Source organism: Marmota monax, unplaced genomic scaffold, assembly GCF_021218885.2.
Source record: "Marmota monax isolate L192 unplaced genomic scaffold, Marmota_monax_Labrador192_F-V1.1 WCK01_AAM20220418_F8-fsc00071, whole genome shotgun sequence".
NCBI classification, from domain to species: domain Eukaryota; kingdom Metazoa; phylum Chordata; class Mammalia; order Rodentia; family Sciuridae; genus Marmota; species Marmota monax.
This window is the reverse complement of record NW_026695217.1, coordinates 9114174-9136078: the sequence shown is the minus strand read 5'-3', so window position 1 is coordinate 9136078 and position 21905 is coordinate 9114174. Positions and strand designations below refer to the sequence as shown.

Here is a 21905-nt window from a genome sequence, read left to right as displayed (position 1 = left end):
TGGCTTCCTCTCTGTTTCCTTTATCTTCACTAGGGTACTCCACCAGCAGCAAGATCTTTCCTTCTGCCCCATCTATGGTGCGCTGTCATGGTCATGGCCTGTGGTTGCTCCCTACTGAGTCTTGAGAGGAGAGTGGGCATCAGAGAGCCCCCATTGTCCTGTGTACCTCGTCCCCTCAGGTCTCTCAGGATTAGCACACAAGGCTGTATACATTTAAGGTCATTTGTTTGCTAAAGGCTTGGGGACTCTATCAGAAGGGAATGACGAAAGCAGAAGGAGTGCAAGTTCTAGCTCACTGAGATTCCAACAGAGCCATGCTGGGTATTCCCTGCATGCTCTCCCCTCCCTTGGCACTGGTACAGGCTGCCTGTGTTTAAAAGTCACCTCCCACCAATAGTGTGACTGTGTTAACGGGTAAGCCTCCCAGGGTCAGTCAAGATTGGTCATTAGAACTGCTGATTTTGTTAGTGATATAGAGAGGCCCAATGCTCCCCAAGAGGCACTTTAAATTTATTTTCTACTATGGCTGCCCCAAAACACCTCACAGCCACAGCCACATCAAACACCACATGGTCACTGACTAGCTTTGGCTCTGGCAACTTCTGTCCAAATCTATCCCCTGTAACTATACCCATAGCTTCTCTGGGTGACTCTGTCCCTCTGCAGCCCCTTAGCTGTCCCCAATCTGACTGAGAGGAACCTATGACTAAGCAGGTCTGCTGCAGTTGCAGGACACTGCGCATGTTTGAGCCGGCCTTTTTTGTCTGTATAAGCAGCCTCCTCTTTCCACTATGCTGCTTCCCCTTGTGCTGAACAGTAAACCCCAATTAAGCTTCTTTCTTTTCTTTTTTTTTTTTTTTTTTTGCCTATTTGAGATTTTTAGCTTGAGTTGAGCAGGCTGTTCTGGTTGCACTAAGAACTGGTAGCAATGAAGTGACTGCCACCCGGGGCTGTAGCATTGAGGGCAGCCAGCAGCTGTAACGGCTGGGAGTGATGGAGCCAGGAGCCACTAGCTCAGGAGCTGAAAGAGCTGTCAGGGGAACAGCAAGGAGGGCTGCAAACACCCAGAGCTGAGAGCTGCTGGTACTCAAAGCAGGGCAGCTAGCACTTGGGGAGCTGCACGTAATCTACCGTGATTTCTATCCAACAGGAGCAACAGTCCTCTTGTAATGCCAGATTTGTGGGACCCCAATAGAACTCCAGGAGCCAAATCCACTGTAATCACACAAGAGTCTTTATTGCAAGCTCGAGCCTGGACTCACAACCATTCCAGATGCAGTGGTCCCAGGGAGTGAGTTCTGGTCCTTTGTTCAGTGAGATTTTATAGGTTTTGGGGGGGTACTCTATGCGTCACAACATCACACAGCAAATCATTCCATACCGCGGGAAAGTCAAACAACAACTCTTAACATTGATCAGCATGTTCACTGGTGGGAGCAATTTGGGTAGGGGTGATTGGTTAGTAAAAGAGGGGGATTCGTTTTAACTGATTGGTTTAGGCCATGAGAGGTGTACCTGCGTGCTAAACTACATGGTTTCCCAACATGTTATCAACCACTATAAACTACTTGGGGGCGGGGGGTCATCTGGCATCCTAGGGATTTTCCCCATCTCATGCTGATTGGTGGTTGCTAGGGGGTTGCTATGGGTCTTCACCTAGCCTGAGTCAGGGACACCTGGTGCCACAGATGTCTCCTGATTTGCAGACAAAATACTCAGCAGGGTGGTTATCTGCCTAGAAAGACTCAGTGAGTGTTTCCAAGGACAGGGGTCACGCCTCCTTCCTTAGGACATACCTTGAGGAAGAAGCTGCTGTTATTTATTTACAAAAATGGAGTCACATCAGTTTCTCACTCTGTGATGATAATGGCATTTTGAGTTAGTAATGTTGTGTTTTTCCAACATGAGCTTGGGGAGTAGGAAACAATGTGATATTTGGGGTCTGCTCTAACATACATTCCAGACCTGCATGTGGCTGAAGATTTTCTCACTAGTAAACCCAACGTTAAACGTGTGTTTCCCCGTGCCCACAACCTCACGGGCTGGGGAGCCTTGGGGCACCGCTGTCGCTGTGGAGCTCCTCCGGGAGTCCACTATGGGCGGCGCCCCTTCGCGGTGACGAGGTGCGAACGCCCGCCTTCCCGGTGGCGGATAGGGGCTCGCGGGCGCGGCCACACGCCACCTGCGAGTAGGACGGATGCACTCGGGCCCCTGCCGGGTGGACACCGCGCCGCAGAGCCGGGTCCAGCCTGTTAAGCTACAACCCAGCCGCCGCTGGGCGGACCTGTCGTAGGGGAGGCGCCTTCCCGGGCGAGCGCGAGGCTGCAGTGCCGTCCTCCGCCGCCGGGGACAGCACCGCCCGGCAGCACCCGTTGCTCCGCGCCGCTCTTGGCGCCGGCCGTGCGCAGCCGCCCGCGGCGCCGCCATATTGGCGGAAGTGAGCCACGCGAAGGGGCGGGCCGCCGCGTTCGCCTGCGCAGTCCGGTCGGACTCTATGCTGAGGGGTCGGCAGGATGGAGAGGCGCGGGATGAGCCTGCCCACCGGGCCGGACGCGCTGTGCTTCGACAAGGACGAGTTCATGAAGGTGCGCGGCCCCGGTGGCGGGGCCGGGCGGGGGCCGCGCGGAGGCCCTGCCGTGGCCCGCCGGCCCGGCTCGGGCTCCCTGGGCACTGCGCCGAGACGCCCGCTTCCCCCCGCCCGGTGCACTCGCTTCCCCCCTGGAGCACCCGAAGCCAGGTTGAGGATAATTGCAGAGTGCCGACTGCAGAGAGAGGAGCTCTGGACAGGCCACCGGGGGTGAACTCCGTCGGGCTCCGCCTTGGAGCCGACCGCGCTTGGCGGGAGCCGGAACGGGCCTGCCTGTTGGCTGTACCGCTCCGGTTGTCTGAAACCGTCCAAAATAGGTGGCATTCGATTTCTTAAGATTGGGATTTTAGCCACCACTCAGTAGCTAGTTTCAGAGTTAGAAAGTCACAAGTTTGGGCTTACTTAGTAGACATCTAAAATGCCTCTTGTTCCACTTTCTTTGCTAACTCTTTCAAGGGGTAGTGTTTTTTTCTTGCTTAGTTGGCCTCTTTTTGATACTTGTATTCAGTCTGCATCTCCGAAGCTCTAGTGTTCTAAAAGCCTGTGTATCCCCTGGAGCGCAGGTATCCACATGTGGGGCTTAGCTAGTCCCACCTAGTCCCACGGATGCTGTAGGATGCTGTACCTGTGCCCCTCCGGCGGATTCACACCAGGCCTCTACTGAAAAGCATGATTTGAATGGAATTTCTGAAATACTTCAGAGACTGCCAACTGATCCAGAAACCCAGTGTTCCACCCCCTGCTGAGAGCTGCCCTGAAAGAGTGGGAAGAACTAGCCACATCATGGGGAGAGGAATCCTGAAGGAAGAAAGGACTGCCAAGATAAGGGACCTTCTGACCTCAGGAATCTTGTCCACCTCTAGACTTGCGTTCCTTCAGGCCCAGAGCCAGCATCTTTTCTGACTCCCTAGTCCCACTGTCTTTCTCACTCAGAGCTGACAGATGCCTTTGATAAGTACAGCTTCAGAAAGTAGAAAGCACAAAATACAAGTCATAAAACAGATCTTGGAATTAGCAACAGGAATGCATATTTTTTCATGGCTCTTACACTTCTCAATATGCCATGAAGTTTGTAGCTCTGATATATGTAACCACTTGCATATAGAAGAAAATACAGAGAACGGCTGTTCTGTGTGGAATGTTGATATCCTAGGTGGAACTGGAAATTAAAAGTTATTTGCAATTCCTGTTTCCTTCAGGAAGACATGCATACGATTTTGTGGCAGAAAAGATGTGTGGAGTGCTTGCTGGGTGGTTTGTACATTTGTGCCTCATTTACATTTTTGTAGCAGGTATAGGTATTATGCATGAGGTTAAAATATCAGGTATGCATTAGGAGAGTTGAGGTTATTTGAAGTCCAGTCATTTGACAGGACATTAGTTTTCCTAAGATGGTGACAGCCTGCTTGGGCAATGGTAGCAATTGTTTATTCAGTTAGTGGGCATTGATTGATTACTGCCTTTGTGCAAATCTAGATATGAAGGAGGAGGTAAGGTTTGGCACCCAAAAATGTGCATCCAAAAACTTGCACTTAGAGTAGCTTGAGTGTGGGAGGATGTCAGAAAGGAGACTGGACCAGTAGGTGGGGTGGGGTTGCAAGTTGGAATGGGCCTTGTGTGATATTTGAGGAATTTGTGCTCCATGCAAAGTTCATTGTGGAGCTACAGTCAACTTTTTTTTTTTTTTAAGGAGAGAGAATTTTTTAATATTTATTTTTCAGTTTTTGGCGGACACATCCTTTTTTTAAATTTTATTTTTTATGGTGCTGAGGATCGAACCCAGTGCCCTGCGCATGCCAGGCGAGCGCATTACCGCTTGAGCCACATCCCCAGCCCTTACAGTCAACTTTAAAGTGGGAAATTATATAGTCACATTCGTGGCATTGGGACTGATTAATAACAGGAGGTTACTTAACCCTTAGGGTTGGCAGCCAGTTGACAGGAAGTAGGACATAAGGCTCAGTGGTAGGAGAGAAGGTGGTGTGCTAACAAGGACAAGTTAGACCATGAACATGGGCATACTTTTGAAATCACATCCTTCCTCTGTCTCCTTGTGTGACTTCACAGGCCATCAGATGGGTATATCCTCAGCTGCTGCTAACAGTCTCAATCCTGCCTTCCCCAACTGGTCTGGGGCTTGGCCTTCTGAACTGTGCACTGTTGCTGGCTGGTGTGTCCTCATCTTCACAGAACCTTCTTACCCCTCTCCCCATGCCTCCCCACTGGCTTTCACACATGTGCTTGTGATTTAGTTTCTTCCCCTCAGTCCCCCACCTTTAGCTCTTCCCTGGAACCCCGGGATTCAGAGTTGTCACCTTTCACTCACGCTCACTTCCTGCTGACTTACGGCCCCAGTATTCCTCTGCATAGTTCTCACAGTCAGCGGATGTTGATCTAGTACACCTTTCCCATCTCCTTCCTTCACCTCAGCAGACCATTGCTTTTTCAGAGACGCTCTCTGGCTTTATTTTAAATAGTCATTGTCCCTCTCATAGCCACTGAATGGCTGTCTATAGGCTCAGTCATGTATTCTTTCCTTTTCACGTGCCCTGGTGATGTGCTCCATGCAGATTCACTGACCACCTATAGGCAGGTGACACAGGTTCCTGTCTCTGGCATGTGTGTCTCCTGATCTCCAATTCTGTGTACTCAGCTCCCTGACGTCCTTCTGGGGTAACCCTGCACCCCAAATTTAGCATGTTTAAAGCTGGATGTGTGGGAAACAGAGGAATGAACTTCCTTCCCTTGAAGCCTTTTACCCTCTCGTCTTACCTGTCCAGAAAATACTCCACCACCCAGCCAGAAGATGAGTGCTCCTTTTTTTTTTTAGTTTTAGATAGACACAATATCTTTTATTTTTTATTTTTATTTTAATGTGGTGCTGAGAATCGAACCCAGTGCCTCACGCATGCTAGGCAAGTGCACTACCACTTGAGCCACAACCCCAGTCCCAGATGAGTGATTCTTTTCCCCTTTCCATAGTCCAGTCTGTTACCAGGCTTCATGATTTCACTTCTAAATGCCTCTTTTTTTTTTTTTTTTTTTTAAGAGAGAGAAAGAGAGAGAATCTTTTTTTTTTAGATGGACACAACACAATGCCTTTATTTTTTATGTGGTGCTGAGAATTGAACCCGGGTCGTGCCCGTGCTAGGTGAGCGCTCTACTGCTGAGGTACAATCCCAGCCCCCTAAGTGTCTCTTGAACTCATCTTCTCTCAATCTCCTCCATGACCTTCTGAGTTACTTTTATTTTGGGCCATTGTACTCATGGCTGCTTCTGAGTTTCCTTCGTCCCTTGTAGCCTTGTCTAATCCTTTTTCTATATTGCAGGCAGGATGCTCTTTTCAAAATGCATATCTGATCTTGCAAGTATACTGGCTGGTCTGTGTGCCTGGCCGAGAGAAAACATTTCCCAAAACATCTTGAGAATATTCCACAACAGTGCACTCATTCCATTGGCAGGTAATCCTTAATGGCATGCAGTTTGTTTCAGTCAGAGTCTAAATCTGCCTGTGTTGAACTTAGGTCCTTTCTAGGGCCTCCACCTCTTGGTGGCGTTATTAGACCTCTGGACTGGCACTTCATACCTCTTTAATGACATGAGAAATTGGGAGCGTCCTTGTGACTGTCAGTGTCAACAATATGTTAATGAACTAGTGGGAGATGAACCACTCTTTGAGAGTCCTCGGTATTTTATTTGGATGCATTGTGAATATTGAAGCAAGTGTCCAGGGCCACCTGTTTGTCTTGGTGTAGAGACACTACTGATCGAATAGTGACAGCATGAGGTACACGCTCCAGTTTCAGCTCTGCTGACTGCCCATGTGACTATGCAGAACACTGGCTTCTCTGGAATATATCTCCTTGTTAGTATGATAGGGTGGCATTTATCTGATTAATATTTGCCGTTCCTTCCAGCTCTTGACATTCTGTGTTTTTTCTGAAAAAAAAAAAAAAAAAAAGGAAAGAAACTGGTACTCTTTTCTTGGTTTACAGATGAGGAAGCTGAGGCCCATAAGTGGTTCGCCTCCCTAAGGTCATACCCCTAGTGAGGGCAAACTAGGGCCTCTGTCTGCTGACTCCCAGGCTTTGGCATTGGAGAAGTAGAAGCAAGGCACCTTGTCTCAATAGGAGGAGCTCTATGCTCAGAGTAACATCAAGAGCTCACGAGCCAGAGCTGAGGTGCATTGCCTTGCGTTCAGGGCTGAGGCCAAGGCCTTTCACTAAGGAAGGGAGTCTAGTCTAGCACGCCTGGTAAGCTGGCTCCGCCTATGGGTTAGATGGAGTGAGTGTGGCCAGAGGGGGAAGGTGGGCTGCCAGGCATTGGATGCACGGACAGGAGCTGGAGACAGTGACGAAAGGGTTTGTACCACAGCTTCCATCAGCAAGAAGTGGAAGTGTCTGCTGCTGCAGACCCTCGCCAGCATCTGGTGCATCCTGGCACCTTGTTTACCTTCCCAACTCCCTAAGAACACATGATATCCGTCATGTTTTCAGATCTTTTGCCCATTTTTAAAGTACATTATTTCTTATTGCCCCCTTACCGATTGGCAAACAAAAATTGTGTTCAGAAATGTGTCGTGATGAGCAAAAAGTGCGACTTATGCAGTACAGGGGGAGAAATAAAGAATATCCACGCTCTTCTGCCCTAGTCAATGCTTTATTCACTCAAATCACTCAATACCATTTCACTCTGTAGGTTCTTAATCGAGAAAACGATAATCCTTAATGCTGGGCACTGCAATAGACAATCAATTCACAGCAAACAATTCTAGATTAATTCTAAGCACTGCAAACACACTTAATCATGACAGGCTCATGACAGACATTCCCTCTGCATGCTAAATTCAAGTGTCCGATCTAAAGTCTCAAGCTCTAGGCTTTAAGTCCAGCAGGTACACACTTACACCGAGGTGATCAGATCAGGAACCAAGACAGGCTTCTCCTAGGGTAGAGCTGACAGCTGACTGAGGAAAGGGTGGTAGGGAGAAGTTGTGGCTCTCCCCAGGGTCAAGATATGACTGCAGAGTTTGAGAGCAATGAGGAAGATGCAGAGGATTAGCAAAGGATGAGAAGAATTGGGATATCAGTCCACATCCTCATCAGGCTCTCAGCATGAGGGCATCAGTGTTGGCTGGCCGAATGTCTCTTCATTTGCTCTATCATTTATACCAAATTTTGGGGCTTTTGACCTCCCTTTCAAACCTTATCATCTGCCCCCTGGATCTCTTAGTGACATCATTTACCTTGGGGTTAAAACATTTGCTCTGGTGGTTCCCACCTTGATCTTTTCACCTTTCCCTCTTATCCAGTGAGGGCAGCCTGACAGAGGCTTCATTCTGAGTTTATCAGGTGGGGGAAGTGACTTGTTTGTGCCTGAGGGCCATGCTGGAGGGTTCCATTGGCCATGCCTGATGAGACTGCAGGTGTCAAACTGGAGTTTTTAAAGTGGAGTTGCTTAGGTTCAGGCCTAAGGTCGTCATCACTGAATGGTGTCCATCTTCTCTGATGCTTGTGAAGTGATTGCCATAGTCATGCTAGTATGACTACTGAGGGTCATACTACCCTCCTGTGCTGACCCTCCCCGTTCCCTGTGGTCAGAGGGCATAAAATCCACTTTTTGGAGCCGGATTATTAAACTACAGTTATGCTGTAGGTTTGCTCTCTGGAGTGCGTTCATCTCATCCGTGAAGTCTATACCCCTGGACCCCACCCACAGCCCTGATGTCCACCCTTCTGCATACTCCAAGGTGCTGTGTGTAAGTGGGGCCACGCGGTGCCTGTGTTCCTGTGTCTCACGTCACTGTCTCCATCAGCTTGGTGGCAGGTGGTAGGCTTCCCTTCCTTGCTGGGCAGGCACATGGTGTGCGTTGTGTTTGCCTTGTGCCTTTACCTGGAGGTGGACTGGCCACCTGTCATAGCTGTGGTGAACATGGCCTGCAGATTCTTCCGAGAGGGACTTCATTTCCTTTGGATAAGTCCCAGCAGTGAGTTGTTGGGTCCAAAGGTGTTCTTTTACTTTTTAGGAGCCTTCATGCCGTTTTCCATATAGGCTGCAAGATTTTCTGTTGTTTCTAATACTTCTGTCTGTATTTGGGGTTCAGCACCTTTTTCAGGTTATCTGTCCTGTCAATATTTTCCCCCAGCCTGTGTCTGTCTTTTCCATCACTGGACAGTGTCTTGTAGAGCAGAAGCTTTTGGTTTGAATGGAAGTCTAGCTTATCAATATTTTCTTTCCTAAATTGTTTTTGGTGTTGTGTCTAAAAAGTCATTGCTGAAGCCAAGATCATCTAGACTTTTCTCCTGTGTTATCTCTTAGAAGTTTTATAATTTTGTGTTTTAAATTTAGGTCTATGATCCATTTTGAATTATTTTTTGAGAAAGGTATAAACAATTTATGTTTCAATAATTCTGTTTTTTGGTACTGAATTGAACTCCGGGAACACTTTACCACTGAGCCACATCCCAAAGCTTTGGTTTTTTTTTTGTTTGTTTGTTTTGTTTTTTAATTTAAACATTTTTTAATTTTAGCTGTTGATGGACCTATATTTTATTTTTATATGTGATGCTGAGAATTGAACCCTGTGCCTCACACATGCTAGACAAGCGCTCAACCACTGAGCCACAACCCCAGCGACCCCCACCCTAGAGCATTTTAAGTTTATTTTGAGACAGGGTCTGGCTAAGTTGCCCAGGCTGGCCTTGAACTTGTGAGCCTCCTGCCTTGCCTCCCAATTGCTGGGTTATAGGTGTGTGTGCCATTGAGCCCAGCTGGGTTTTTTTACACATGGAGGTCCAGTTTTGCCAGCATCCCTTTTGAAGTGGCCATCTTTCCTCTTGGTTTTGCCTGGGCCCTGTGTCAGCGATCTGCTTACTCTGTCTGTGTGGCTGTTTCTGGGTGCTTTGTTGTTACCCTGGTCTTTGTTCTTTGGCCAGACCCAGTGGCCTTAGTGACAGTAGCTTTAATAGGAAATGTTAAAAGTGTTAAGGAAGGATAGTGTCTGACCTCTGGATTTGCTTTTCTTCTTCAGAGTTGTGTTGGATAGTCTCAGTCTTTTGCCTTTCCAAATATGCTTTAGAATCATTCTATTAATAAACCCATAGTTCCTGGGATTTTTATTGGGGAAGAACTGAGTTAAGGATATTGAGTTTTCCTACTACCCATGAACTGGTATATCTCTACATGTTTTAGGTCTTACATTGCTTTCTTTCATTGGAGTTTTGTAGTTTTCCTCATGTAGATCTTGTGCAATTTGTTAAATTTGTACTTTGTGTGCTAATGTGAATGTGTTGTGCTTTTTTGTTGTTGTTGGGGTTACTGGGGATTAGACTCAGGGTACTCAACCACTATTTTGTATTTTCTTTCTTTGGAGATAGGGTCTCACTGAGTTGTTTAGCACCTTGCTTTTGCTGAGGCTGGCTTTGAACTCATGATCCTCCCGCCTCAGCCTCTGAAGCTGCTGGGATTACAGGAATGTGCCACCACGCCCAGCTGTGTTGTGCTTTTACTTTCAATCCACTTGTTCCCTGCTGGCTTGTGGGAGAATAGTTGGGTTTTTAAAAATATTTTCCTTGCAACTTGCCTTGCTACTGTTGTGTATGAGTTCCAGGGGCATTGTTGTTTTGGGTTGGTTTCCTTTGGGATTTTCTATACCATTACATCATCAGAGCACAAAAGCAATTTTATGTCTTCCTTCCCCATCGGTACATCTTGTATGTCTCTAAATATAGAGTTATTGAGCAGGATTAGTGAGAGGGGCCATTCCTGCCTGTTCCCCATCTTAAGGGGAGGAGTCTATGTTCTCCCTTGACAGAAGTTTAGCTGTGGGTTGTTTGTAGGTGTTCTCTGTAGAGTTGAGGAACTTTTCCATCTTGTTTCTGGTTTTCAGAATGTATTTGTCATGAGTGGTGTGGATTTTTTCAGATGCTTTTTCTGCATCTGTTAATATCACATTTCTCTGTTGATGTGATGGATTAATAGATTTTTTGATGTTAAACCATCTTTGCCTATTATTGTTATTAATTTTTTGAGATGGAGTCTTGCTGTATTGCTCAGGCTGACCTCAGACTTTGTGCAGACTTCTGTGTGCCACAGACACACTCAGGTGGTGGTGCTTGGGAGAAGCAGTTACACACAGGCCTGCATGTTAAGGTTGTGTGTGCACACCTGTGTGTTTGTGGTCTGGGAAAAGGTCTGCAAGGAGGTAAAGCTCAGTGTTAAATAGTGTCAAAGTACACATCAGTAGTGCTTATCCCTGAAGCTTGGAAGTTGGTTGCTTTTTTTTTTAATCCTATCTTGCATTGCACATTTATCACTTATAAAATTCAGGAGAAAAAAGCTTTCCTGTTCTGAGAAGCATCCAGCTGAAATATCATCTTGAAAACAGTCCTCTGTAGAGTTGAGTTGAACTCCATGGAGGAGTTCCTCGTCAGGCCCCTCTGGGTGCCCTCATGAGGTGACCAGCAGGTGCTCCCCTCGGCACAGTGCTGGCCTATGAGTGATTGGAGTGCTGTCTCTTCCCTCTGCATAGGAAACCTGGGGACACCGCAGTCATTCTTCCCTCTCCTGGTTTTACTTTCCAGGAAGATTTCGACGTCGACCACTTTGTGTCTGACTGTAGGAAGCGGGTGCAGCTAGAGGAGCTGAGGGATGACTTGGAGCTGTATTACAGGCTGCTTAAAACAGCCATGGTGGAGCTCATCAACAAGGACTACGCCGACTTCGTCAACCTCTCGACAAACCTGGTAACAGAGCCTTGGTCCCTGCTGTTCGCTGTGCGCACACATGATTTCTCTCATGTGGAGTGTGCTCAGAAACTTTTTAGTAGTAGAACTGGACTTCCTTGGTATACCTTCTTGTTTGTAGTTCCTGCTCATCCAGGACTTGCCTCCTGCTTGTCCTGAGCAGGTGTCAAGGCCCAAGAGTAAAGGTACCAGGGCGGAATAATGGCAGCTGCTGCTGGCCCCAGGAAAGTGCGCTGGAACCAGCTAATTTGTCCTCAAGGAAATGTTTAGTTTGCTTTCAGATATGTGTGCTAGCCAGAGCCAAGTTGGCAGTGGCCACTAGGGATCTCCAGGAGGCTTGATTTTTATAAACTGTGAGAATAAGTTTCACTGAGTACTTTAGTTTGTAAAAGTAGTTTAGAAATGCTTGGGTTTTAATGCTCCCAAAATTTGCCTTGTAGTCTTCTTGGTCATATTTTATTTTGCTCTTAAATCTGTGCATGGAAAGAAGTACAGAAAGTAAACACCTCCATGGAAATTTTGAGAGGCATTAAACTGAATGAGCCACACTGGTTTGGGGAAACACACTGCGGGCTAAACCTTCAGTGGGATTAGAAACCCAGGAGACTTTACTCCTGTCCTATTTAATTCAGATTTTCTCAAGTCAAGCTGTTGTTCATCAGGCTCTTGTGCCAACTGGTTGGACGTCATAAGTTCACCTCCAAAAGTTTTCAGTCATTAAGAACTTTCATCCAGAGGCAGATGTGTCAAGGGAGCCTTTTGTTGATGATAACTTCCCTTACCTTTGTGGATTTCACATGTATAAACAGATTTTTTAATACGATTTTTTAAAAAGTCTAGTACTGCTTCAGCCATTAGATAGATGCTTACCACCACTCTTGCCTGTGAAGTGTTTGTGCCACAGTGTCTTTTGCCCTTAGGTTGGCATGGACAAGGCCCTCAACCAGCTTTCTGTGCCTTTGGGACAGTTACGAGAGGAGGTTCTGGTAAGTCCCCAAATAACATTAAACAGACTACCATAAAGCATGATGTGCTTGTTTTGTTGCTGTTTTTGAATGATCAGAAATTACAGCACTCACTCAAAAAAGTAAGAATCAGTGGTTCTTTTTGTTTGCATGTGATAGTGCAACCTAAAAAAGTCTTTGATTTGAAGGTGACAGATTCTTAGAGTTAGCGTTAAAATGTGGGAAGAAGGAGGTTTTTTGAAAACATCTCCTTAATAAGCAGTCACCAGCTTGCAAGTGCACTGTGTTTTAAACATTTGTGATTGTCCAAGTGTTTCCCCAACTGATGTTTCATGTGTGGTTAGGTTCCTAGAGCAGCTCACAGAAGCCATTTAGCCCAGTGCAACTGAGGATGATATGAAGTTAATGTAATCCTAATAGACATGGTGTTTTTATGTTTCTCAGACCAGGCTGGCTGTGGGAATGGGACTCCCCACCTCTAGCCTTGAACAGTAGAGGGACAGTTCTGGCAGTGTTTGCCCTTAGGTCAGCATGGACAAGGCCCTCAATCAGCTTTCTGTGCCTTTGGGACAGTGGACATGCTACCCTGTCCACTGCCCTCGAGCCACCTCCCCGCCTCTGTCAGTTCCCAACTTGGGGCCCCCAGCACAGATGAGCTGTCACAGGCTTGGTGCACTACACTGTCATTTCCTGTGTAGACCACTGGGTTGTGTGCAGCCAGGACCGCCTGTGTACTGTCCCTAAGAGTACCTGGCACATGGTCAGCTCTGAGATACAACATGAGGAGACTTTGAGTCTCTGTGTGGGGCTGGGAAGACAAAGTAAGGTCCACAGGAGGAGGCCAGATGTTCACATGTTCTCGATGTGAACATCGAGAGAAGTCCTGATCTGTGTCTTGAACATTTACATTTCATTTGATTTTTAAAAAGTATGTCAAGGTAGCTGTCTGTGCAGTGGTCTACTGCTAGATTCCACACCCTCCTTGGCTCCCTAGACTCTCCTGTCCAGCCCTGTGGATGGGCCTTTCCCGAGCCTCCATCTCATCTGTTGCCCTCCTGACTTCTGCTGTCACTTGTCACCTGCCAGCACCCTGTCCCCACCTTTTCCTACAGCCACGCATGTGGCTACCGCTTCCCCTAGGATTTGGCCATAGACTTTTGCTTCCTTTTTGAAGCTGCTCTGAGATTCTGAAGTCCCTGAGAGCTGAGACTGTCTTCTCCGTTGCGTTTTCGTGTTTTAGTAGCTGACATTCAATGGGAAATTCCTAATGTTTGTTGAATGAATGGATTTACTTTGCTGTAGAACTTTCGTGATCTGTCCAGTTTATCATGTGGCTTCCATTACCTCATTTTAGTCTTGTCCCTGATGATCCCTTGCTTGGCTTGAGTCATCAGCTTACGACCTAACCTGTTTTTCCGCCTGTGACCTCCCCCTTTTACTGGCCATCCATTCAGGCTTCTTGACTCCTGAATTTCCCCATAGGCCATCCTCATCACAACCTGTCAGTGTCAGAGCGAATAGGAGCTGGTCCAGAGACCTGTCCGGGCCACGCCCTCCAAAGCCAGCCCCTCTCTGAATTCTGCTCTTCTCCCCCAGGTCTGTGGTGCACCTGGGTGTGTGCCCGGCAGGCCTAGGTGTCTGTCCCCACCCGTCTTTGGAGGCCCCTCTGTGCTCAGCAGCGCCCGCAGGCTCCTTGGGTCTGCCTGGGCCCCACCCTCTTCCAGAGGCCCAGGGGCTGCCAGGTTTACCCTCCCTGCCCTGACTGCCTATGTGCTTGTCCTACCTGGATTATTTTATTTTGGCAGCTACTTCAATGTGACCGTGGCTTCATGTCACTTTGCCTGAATAACCTGACAACAGTTGTGCCTACTACTTTGAAATTCTGTCAGTATCTGCACAGTCCTGGCCTGTAGACACTGAGTCCTCTGGAAATGAATTAAGTGTGTAAATTTTGTGATGTTACAAAACAGTTTTTTCAGTACACCCTCTTCATTGTTTTAGAGTCTTAGGTCAACTGTCAGTGAAGGGATTCGGGCAGTGGATGAACGAATGTCAAAACAAGAGGACATTAGGAATAAAAAGGTAAACCCTGACACCTGACCCCAGAGCCTCCACTGCTTGTGCAGCTGTAGCTGCTGGACTGTGGGGCCTATGGTCTGAGGCCTTGGTGGGGAGGAGCGTGGTGTTCCTCGAGCTCAGGGATCTGCGGCCCGGCCACGTGCTGAGGGGCAGTGCCCAGGCCTTCTCACTCCTGGTCTGTTAGGTCCTGTGGTAAAATGGTTGAGGAAAGTAAGGACTTTCTAAAAGGAAATTGCATATTGCTCTTGTGCTTTATTTGTGGGAGCATTAACATTTTTAAAGAAATATGTGACCAGCCAACCCCATTTCCCACTGCCATCTCATTCTTTTCAGTCACATTACCTACTAAAGACAGAGGACAGTGTTTCCGAGTGGTTGTATTTTAAAATTCCACTTTTTTCAGAGGAAGAAGCTGGCTCAAGGGCATGAAGCCTTCAGAGCAGGCGAGCTAGCCGCTTCCCAGCAATGTCCTCTGTGTCTTTTGGAGGTGCTGGAGCACTCTTGCAGCATCCCCCCAGGCTGCCCCTGCAGGCTCCTGCTCTGGGGAGGGGGTACCACGCTTCAGGCCTGCCCAGTCTACCTGTTCTCCCCGTTGTGTCATGGCTTAGGCACTGCCTCGCTGTGCAGTGGCTCTGGGTGAACTTGAACTTTCTTTGTGATTTTTTTTTTGTGTGTGATCATTAGTCATACTGGCTGAGTTAGTTGGATTTAGAATTTGTAATTCTCACCCTGGAATATGCTCTGCCCAGAGCCTGATTTGGAGACCTTCGATTCCAAATGGTTCTCCTGAAGGCCCCTCTCAGCTTTTCCAGCTGAGAACGTAGCGCCTCTCTAGGAGAGCTCCTGTTCCCAGTGTCTAGAGCAGCGTGTTCCCAGCAGATGCTTAGTAGCCATGGTTCTGCTGTTTTTTTTGTTTGTTTAAAATTTGGTGCTGAAAATGGACCATGCTAGGATGCTCATGCTAGGCACTGTTTGCCCTGAGCCACCCAGCCCAGCACCCGTTCCTTTAGGAATAACTGTATCTCTTAGTGTCTGTAATGAATCGACCTTTGAGTGTGTGGGTACAGCAGGCTCATGTAATTCAAGAGGATCCCGGTGATTGTGAATCAAAACAAAACCTGAAGAGTGGTCTCAGGAAAATGAATGTAGCACCAAAAGAAAGGTTGTTTAAGATAAGGAAAGTAGAAAAGAAGAAGGATGCAGGTTTGGGAAAGCAGTGACGTGTTGTGTTTGTTTAACTGTAAAATAAGAATAGTGAAACGTGCTGGTTCTGGAAAGCCAAGGTGAAGACTTGCTCTCTAGGGAATTTGATGTGCTATGGAAGTTGTGAAAACATGGAGGCTCTGAGTATCCTGTGTTGGCGCTGCTCTCTGCCTCCTCTTACGCGGGGAGATGCGGTGGTTGCGATGAAGCATGCTGATGACTTTCTCTTTGCCTGATGTTCACTTTCACAGATGTGTGTGCTGAGGCTGATGCAAGTTATTCGATCTGTTGAGAAAATTGAAAAAATCCTAAATTCTCAAAGTTCTAAAGAGACATCTGCACTAGAAGCAAGCAGGTAAGTATTTTTACTAAATACTTCACACCCAGGCTGGAGATTTTTTGGAGTTAGTATTCGTTTCCTCTGAGGGGAAAACCCCATAAGAAAATCCAAGTCTCTAGCTTAGTGTTTTTTGTTTTTTTTTTAAATTTTTTTTCTTTTAATATTTTTAAAGTTATCAATAGATCTTTATTTTATTTATTTATGTGTGGTGCTGAGAATCGAACCCAATGCCTCACACATGCTAGGCAAGCGCTCTACCACTGAGCCACAACCCCAGCCCTGGCCTAGTATTTTTAAAAGTAGCTCAAGAAAAGTGGAGTGCCAGAGTTGACGGGCCTGGAGGCTGCAGGGCGCGGTTCCCGCCCGCCTTTCTGGGGCTCAGGCAGTGTGCTGCTGTGGAAGGTTTTACCTCTGAGCTGCTCACCCATGAACTAGTGGAGTCCTGCTGATCTGGGGAAACCACATTCATCTTAGCCCTCCTTTTTCAGTAGGCCAAGGCATTGCCATTGACATGTCTCAGGTCAGCATGCTTGTGTCGTTTAGGAGCAGGACAGTACACTGTGGTTGAAGTGTAGATGTTGAAGTGGAAACTCCTCGCTGGATACAGACAGCCTTTTCCTCATCACGCCATCGCTGTCTTACCGTCCACTCTGAGTTTCACGCCAGTGGGCAGATGAGTGACTCAGGAATGAGTGGTATAGGTCCTGCAGACCCCAGCAGGATCCCCACAGGAAGATTCTGGGTGCAGTGGGAGGACACAGCTTGGTGCTACACACCAGCCAGGCCGAGTGCCACCTGTGGAGTGAGGCTGCACTGCTGGAGCGCCACCTGAGGCTGGGGGGCAGCCGGCTGGTGCCTGCACCTCGCAGGCCCTCAATCCTGTTGGCAGCCACTGCCCTTCCCCAAAAAGCTGGGATGAGCTTCTGGGAGGCCACCATGACCAGATAGAACTGGTCGTCCTGTAAAGGTCTGCTCTTGCCTTCCAGGAACCTTGACTCAGATGTGGAGGGCCTTAGGACAGCTGGCTCCTGCCTCTCGGCTGAGGAGGGAAGTGTGCTCCAAGGCCTCACCTGCTCAGGCAGAGTGTCTAGGGAGTGGTCAGGGACTGCAGGCCTCCATACTGGTGCTTCTGCCCCTTCGTGTCACTTGTGTTGTCACCTTAGCACTGAGAAGTCAGTGGCGTCTTGGTTGTGTTTAGCTCCTCTACCTGTTCTCCTCCCACTGCAGTAACAGCCCTCCACCTGTGCTCTCTCGTGGCACACCCTGCCCGCCCTCTGTCTTTGCCTATTCCAGCTATTCCTCCTCCAGGCTGCATGTCCCCTTTGATGCCAGCTCTGCTGGTGTCAGTCCTCAGGGCCATACTCCTTGTCTGCACTCTCTGGGTACCTTTACCTGCTGTTCTGGTCTTGACCACCCTGGACAGCTGGGCTCTTTGCTCTATCCTTAGACGTGGTCAGCCCAACCACTGGAGTCTCCTGTCTGTTCTACAGGCTCCTCGCATTGATCTTGTTGAAAACTGGACTTGTGACCCTTCTCCACCTCTCTCCACCTGTAAAACATTCTCCTCTTTCTTCTCTTGTTTCAGGAAACAGTGCCTCCTTTCCCTAGGACCCAGCTTAGAGTCCTCGGGGTTCACTTTCCCTTTGTCCCTCCTCTCCTCTTCTCTGGCACTCTAGGCAGTCCTGCAGTGGGTGCGGCTGCCTCGCTTGCAGACCTGGAGGTGTCTGCTTCTTGCCTCCCTCTCCCACTGCCTCTTTCAGGCTTGGCCTCCTGGCTGGCCATTCACCTTCTCTAATGCATTGACTCCGAAGCTGCCTGTCTGGTTTTTCAGATTGGTCCAGTCGCAGCTCACCTTTGACCTCCTAAGCCCCTCTTGGCCATTTCTGTACCGCTGTTTGGATCTACCGTGGTTCCCTGATGGTGAACCCTGTGAAGTACGTTCCACAAGTTACCTGTGGCTGTCTGTCTTCCAAGGCTTCCTTCACTTTTGCCCCCTGTGGTCTGCCTGACTTCTTTTTGTGTCTTCCACATCTAGCTCACAGCATGCTTAAGGTGTGGAGAGGTGGTTGTTTAAGATACCATGCTAACTGCAGAAACACTATGGATTTGTTTTTTAAAATTCACTCCTCTCTCCTGCCTTGGATACTGTCGTCCCCCTGCTGTCTTTAAACTCAGGCCCAGTTGGGACTATAGTGAATGTCCCAACAAGACACTGAAAAAGTTACCTTTTGTAGGCTGGACTGCAGGATTACTTCCTCCAGGAGGTCATCCCTTATCTCTCAGATGCTCTGTGCTTCCAGCAGCCTCCAGGGAGCTTCTCTGTGAGTTGGAGCCATGGACTAAGTTGTGTGCTTTCTCAATAGACTGTAAGACCCCTGACATGAGGCCAGGCTTCCCTTGTTACACCTGCAGTGTGGAACCAGTGGTACCTAAGGAGAGCTGCCAGACCTCACCCACTGGTCCCTGAGTGCTCTCCTGTACCTTCCCTGGCAGTGTCCATCCTAATGCAGCAGATCTGAGCTCCTTTAGCTCTGGATCACCTTCAGAGGCATCAGCAAGCCTTGAGCTATAGAGAAGGTGCAGCCAGGGCATGTTAGTGACTGGCGAGCATTCCCGCAGGGTGTCCCCAGCCAGGGCATGTTAGTGATGGGCGAGCGTTCCCTCAGGGGGTCCCCTCCTCTCTGTTTGGACAGGATCTTCTGTGTGTTTCTGCTCACTTGCCACTTGTCCAGCGGAAGTACCTTTGTATTCTTTGCTGGCTTCCTCCTCTTGATTGGTGTTGACACTCCAATGTGTGTTTAGAGACAGAAGTGCATTTATCACAGATAGATTCGGCCTGACTCAATAAGTGTCCTCTTTAGGACTCAGAGCAAATAGCCCGATAGCCCGATTGCTATTTCTGCTGTGCATAACTTAATTTTAAAGTAAGCTATTACATGAGCTTTTGGCATTTGAGAAATATTAGAGGTATTTCAGAAGAGGGAAGAATGAGCAGGTAGAGAACAGGAGAGGAACAGGTAGGAGAGGGAGAGAGAGAATGGAGATTGGGAATGGGGAGCTTGGGAAAGGTGCACCTCCGTGGGCTGCGCAGCCCTGTGGCTTCATGCTCGGCCTGTGCAGGACTCGTTGCCCACCAGCGACCAGCTATAATGCACTGTCCTGTGGCCCAGAGAGAGAGCAGACTGATGGCAGGGAAACCTGGCTTTGACCTTGTGACAGAATACCCATGGAACCACCTGACAAGCTGGGTGGTGGCACACTGCTGTCTGTGGTGCTCTTCTGTACCTTCCCAGGCATCAGGCTCTGCTTATCATCCCCAGCCCCCTGCTGACTGGACAGACCTTGGAGAGGATCGCCACAGAGTTCAACCAGCTGCAGTTCCATGCGGTCCAAAGCAAGGGCATGCCTCTGCTGGACATGGTGAGGCCGGTGAGTCATGGCTGCCTCTCAGCCCCTAGCCTGGCCCCTGCAGGGTGGTTGGTTAGTCTGGGGATGTGCCTGTGCTGGTTTGGAACTAGTCTTGACTTCTTGTCGGTTTTGAGTTTGGGGGCCTTTCTTCTAAGTGTCATATGTTATAGATCTTGTGTAAAGTTCAGTCACATTTCCTGCATTCCAAGAGTAATGATTCTGAATTTTATGTGATTTGATGTATGTTGTAAGACAGCTATAATTCTTCCGGTGACCTTGATTGGATTTTAAGTCTGTAATGTTAATCAAAATTGTTTGCTCTGCAGCTTTAGAGAAAAACAACCTTTTCTCATTCTGCAATTAGGTCTATATTCTTTTTTCTTTTTTAAATATTTTTTTAGTTACAACTAAAAATGGACACAATACCTTTATTTTATTTGTTTTTTTATTAATTAATTTATTTTTATTTTTGGTACTAGGGATTAAACTCTGGGGCATTTGATCACTGAGCCACATCCCCAGCTCCATTTTGTATTTCATTTAGGGACAGGGTCTCATTGAGTTGCTTAGCACCTTGCTTTTGCTGAGGCTGGCTTTGAACTTGCCATTCTCCTGCCTCAGCCTCCAGAGCTGCTGGGGTTATAGGTGTGCACCACTGTGCCCGGCTTATTTGTTTATTTTTTGTGGTGCTGAGGATGGAACCCAGTGCCTCACACATTCTAGGCAAGTGCTCTGCCACTGAGCCCCAGGCCAGGTCTCCGTTCTTTGGTGAACCAGAGATAGACTCACAGAGAGACTAGGGCAAAGGGGAGTTTGTTCTTATGCCTCAGCCTCAGGAAATGTCGGTGTTTAAGCGTCACACATCCTCTTTGGGGTCAGACACAGTGGCGTGCCCTGGAGGCATAGGAGTGGTTCTGACTGGGCTGTCCTGCCGTTGCCCACAGCGGATCGCAGGCATCACAGCAGTGCTGCAGCAGTCTCTGGAGGGCCTCCTGCTGGAAGGGCTGCAAAGCTGTGATGTGGACGTCATCAGGCACTGCCTGCGGACCTACGCCACCATCGACAAGACGCGGGACGCTGAGGCCTTGGTCGGCCAGGTCCTGGTGAAGCCGTACGTAGATGAGGTGCGCCCTGCGCACATGGAGAGCAGTGCTCTCTGCTGCCACTCTGCTGGGGGCTGGGAGGAGGCCGGTGCACCAGAGGTCTTCCTGGGAGGGGCCCTGTCACTGCAGGCCAGCCATGAGGAGGCCAGTCCCGTCTGTACATCAGTGTGCCCCAGCACGCTCTGTGGTATTCTGGTGATGCCACAGCTGAGGGGTCATCCTCACTGGGAAGGGATATCACCATGCACTTCAGCTCTGGTGTGGTTAGTCAGTCATGCCCCCGTCAAGTTGGACAGCGTTTGAGCCAGTGGTCTCAGGTGGAAGCCCCAGGTAAGCTGAGGACAGCACTGGAGCATGGGAGAGGGCAGAGACAGGAGGTAGTGGTGCTTCCCCAGGTGTGCAGGGAGCAGGTAACACTTGGGCCCCCAAAACACGGGGGAGTGTGCTGAGCCAGGAAGGCGAGAGGAAGACCCAAGGCAGGGACTCCCATAGTACGACAGCAAGGTGCACTACTGCCTGGGTCCACTGCTGTTGGGGCCTCATTGGAGATAGGAGGGAATGCAGGGGACAGGCCACCCACAGTGTGTGGAGCTTGCCTCTCACTGAATATTCTCTGCTCAGCAAGTGCAGGATGAGCAGAGGTCATGCTCAGTGACCTGAGGGTAAGAGTTTTTCATTCTGACTCCCAGCCTCATGCCAGTATTCAAATGGTGACATGCACTTTCTCCCACCTCTGGCTCACAGCCTGCCCTGAGCTGAAGGAGAACAGAAGAGGCCAGGGCAGGACAGTGAGGCGCTGTAGGGGATCCTGTGCTCTGGCTTAATGCTTTTCTTAAAAGAAATTATTTTCTTTTTAAGTTCAGCAGGAAACAGGTAAATGTGGGGCTTGCCTGGCTTAGGCCAGTCCCTGTCACCTGGCCCCATCACCTGGCCAACATTGCCCCATGGTTAAAGCCACAGCTGTGCCTTAGGAACTGACCTTGAGTGTGACCGGGTTTACTGTTTAGAAACAGGCCTGTTTTCTGGCCCAGAAGGCGTGTTTTTGAGGTGTTTTGTTTAATTGTTCATATGCAGTATGTAGTTTACACTTTTAAATGCTTTTTTCCCAGGTGATTGTGGAACACTCTGTTGAGTCACATCCCAATGGCCTTCAGGTCATATATGATAAGCTCCTGGAGTTTGTCCCCCACCACTGCCGCCTCCTTCGGGAAGTCACAGGTGGCGCTGTTTCCAGGTAACCTGAGGGCCCTGCCTCAACCCGCCTTGGCTTGCGGACTCACACCTGCTAACTGCTGCGCCCGGCCTGCTGCTAGGACAGGCTTGCAGGAGCAGGGTCCCCGGGAGTGTCCTCATTTGGTATATTCAGCCTTGTTCACGGAGGAGGAAGTCACTGTGAAGCTAGAAATAGGGCTGAGTCCCTGCAACAGGGCCTATCCCCTTTCCCCTCTGCATGGCTGAGTCCCTGCAGCAGGGCCT

At 48.7% G+C, this 21905-nt stretch overlaps 1 protein-coding gene across 3 annotated transcripts in view; it reads left to right on the top strand.

Moving 5' to 3' along the window:
* The first annotated feature begins 2439 nt into the window (after positions 1-2439).
* Cog2 (component of oligomeric golgi complex 2) overlaps positions 2440-21905 on the top strand; it is a 33154-nt gene continuing 13688 nt past the window's right edge. For 2 of the 3 annotated variants that reach the window (XM_046432072.2, XM_046432071.2), the window contains exons 1-8: positions 2440-2585; positions 11170-11331; positions 12252-12317; positions 14298-14378; positions 15830-15933; positions 19212-19347; positions 20271-20450; positions 21539-21663. In XM_046432072.2, coding sequence (XP_046288028.1) covers positions 2514-2585; positions 11170-11331; positions 12252-12317; positions 14298-14378; positions 15830-15933; positions 19212-19347; positions 20271-20450; positions 21539-21663 — 926 coding nt within the window. In that variant the 5' untranslated portion in view covers positions 2440-2513. The remainder of the gene's footprint in view (positions 2586-11169; positions 11332-12251; positions 12318-14297; positions 14379-15829; positions 15934-19211; positions 19348-20270; positions 20451-21538; positions 21664-21905) is intronic. The other variant, XM_046432073.2, reaches the window with a different exon arrangement.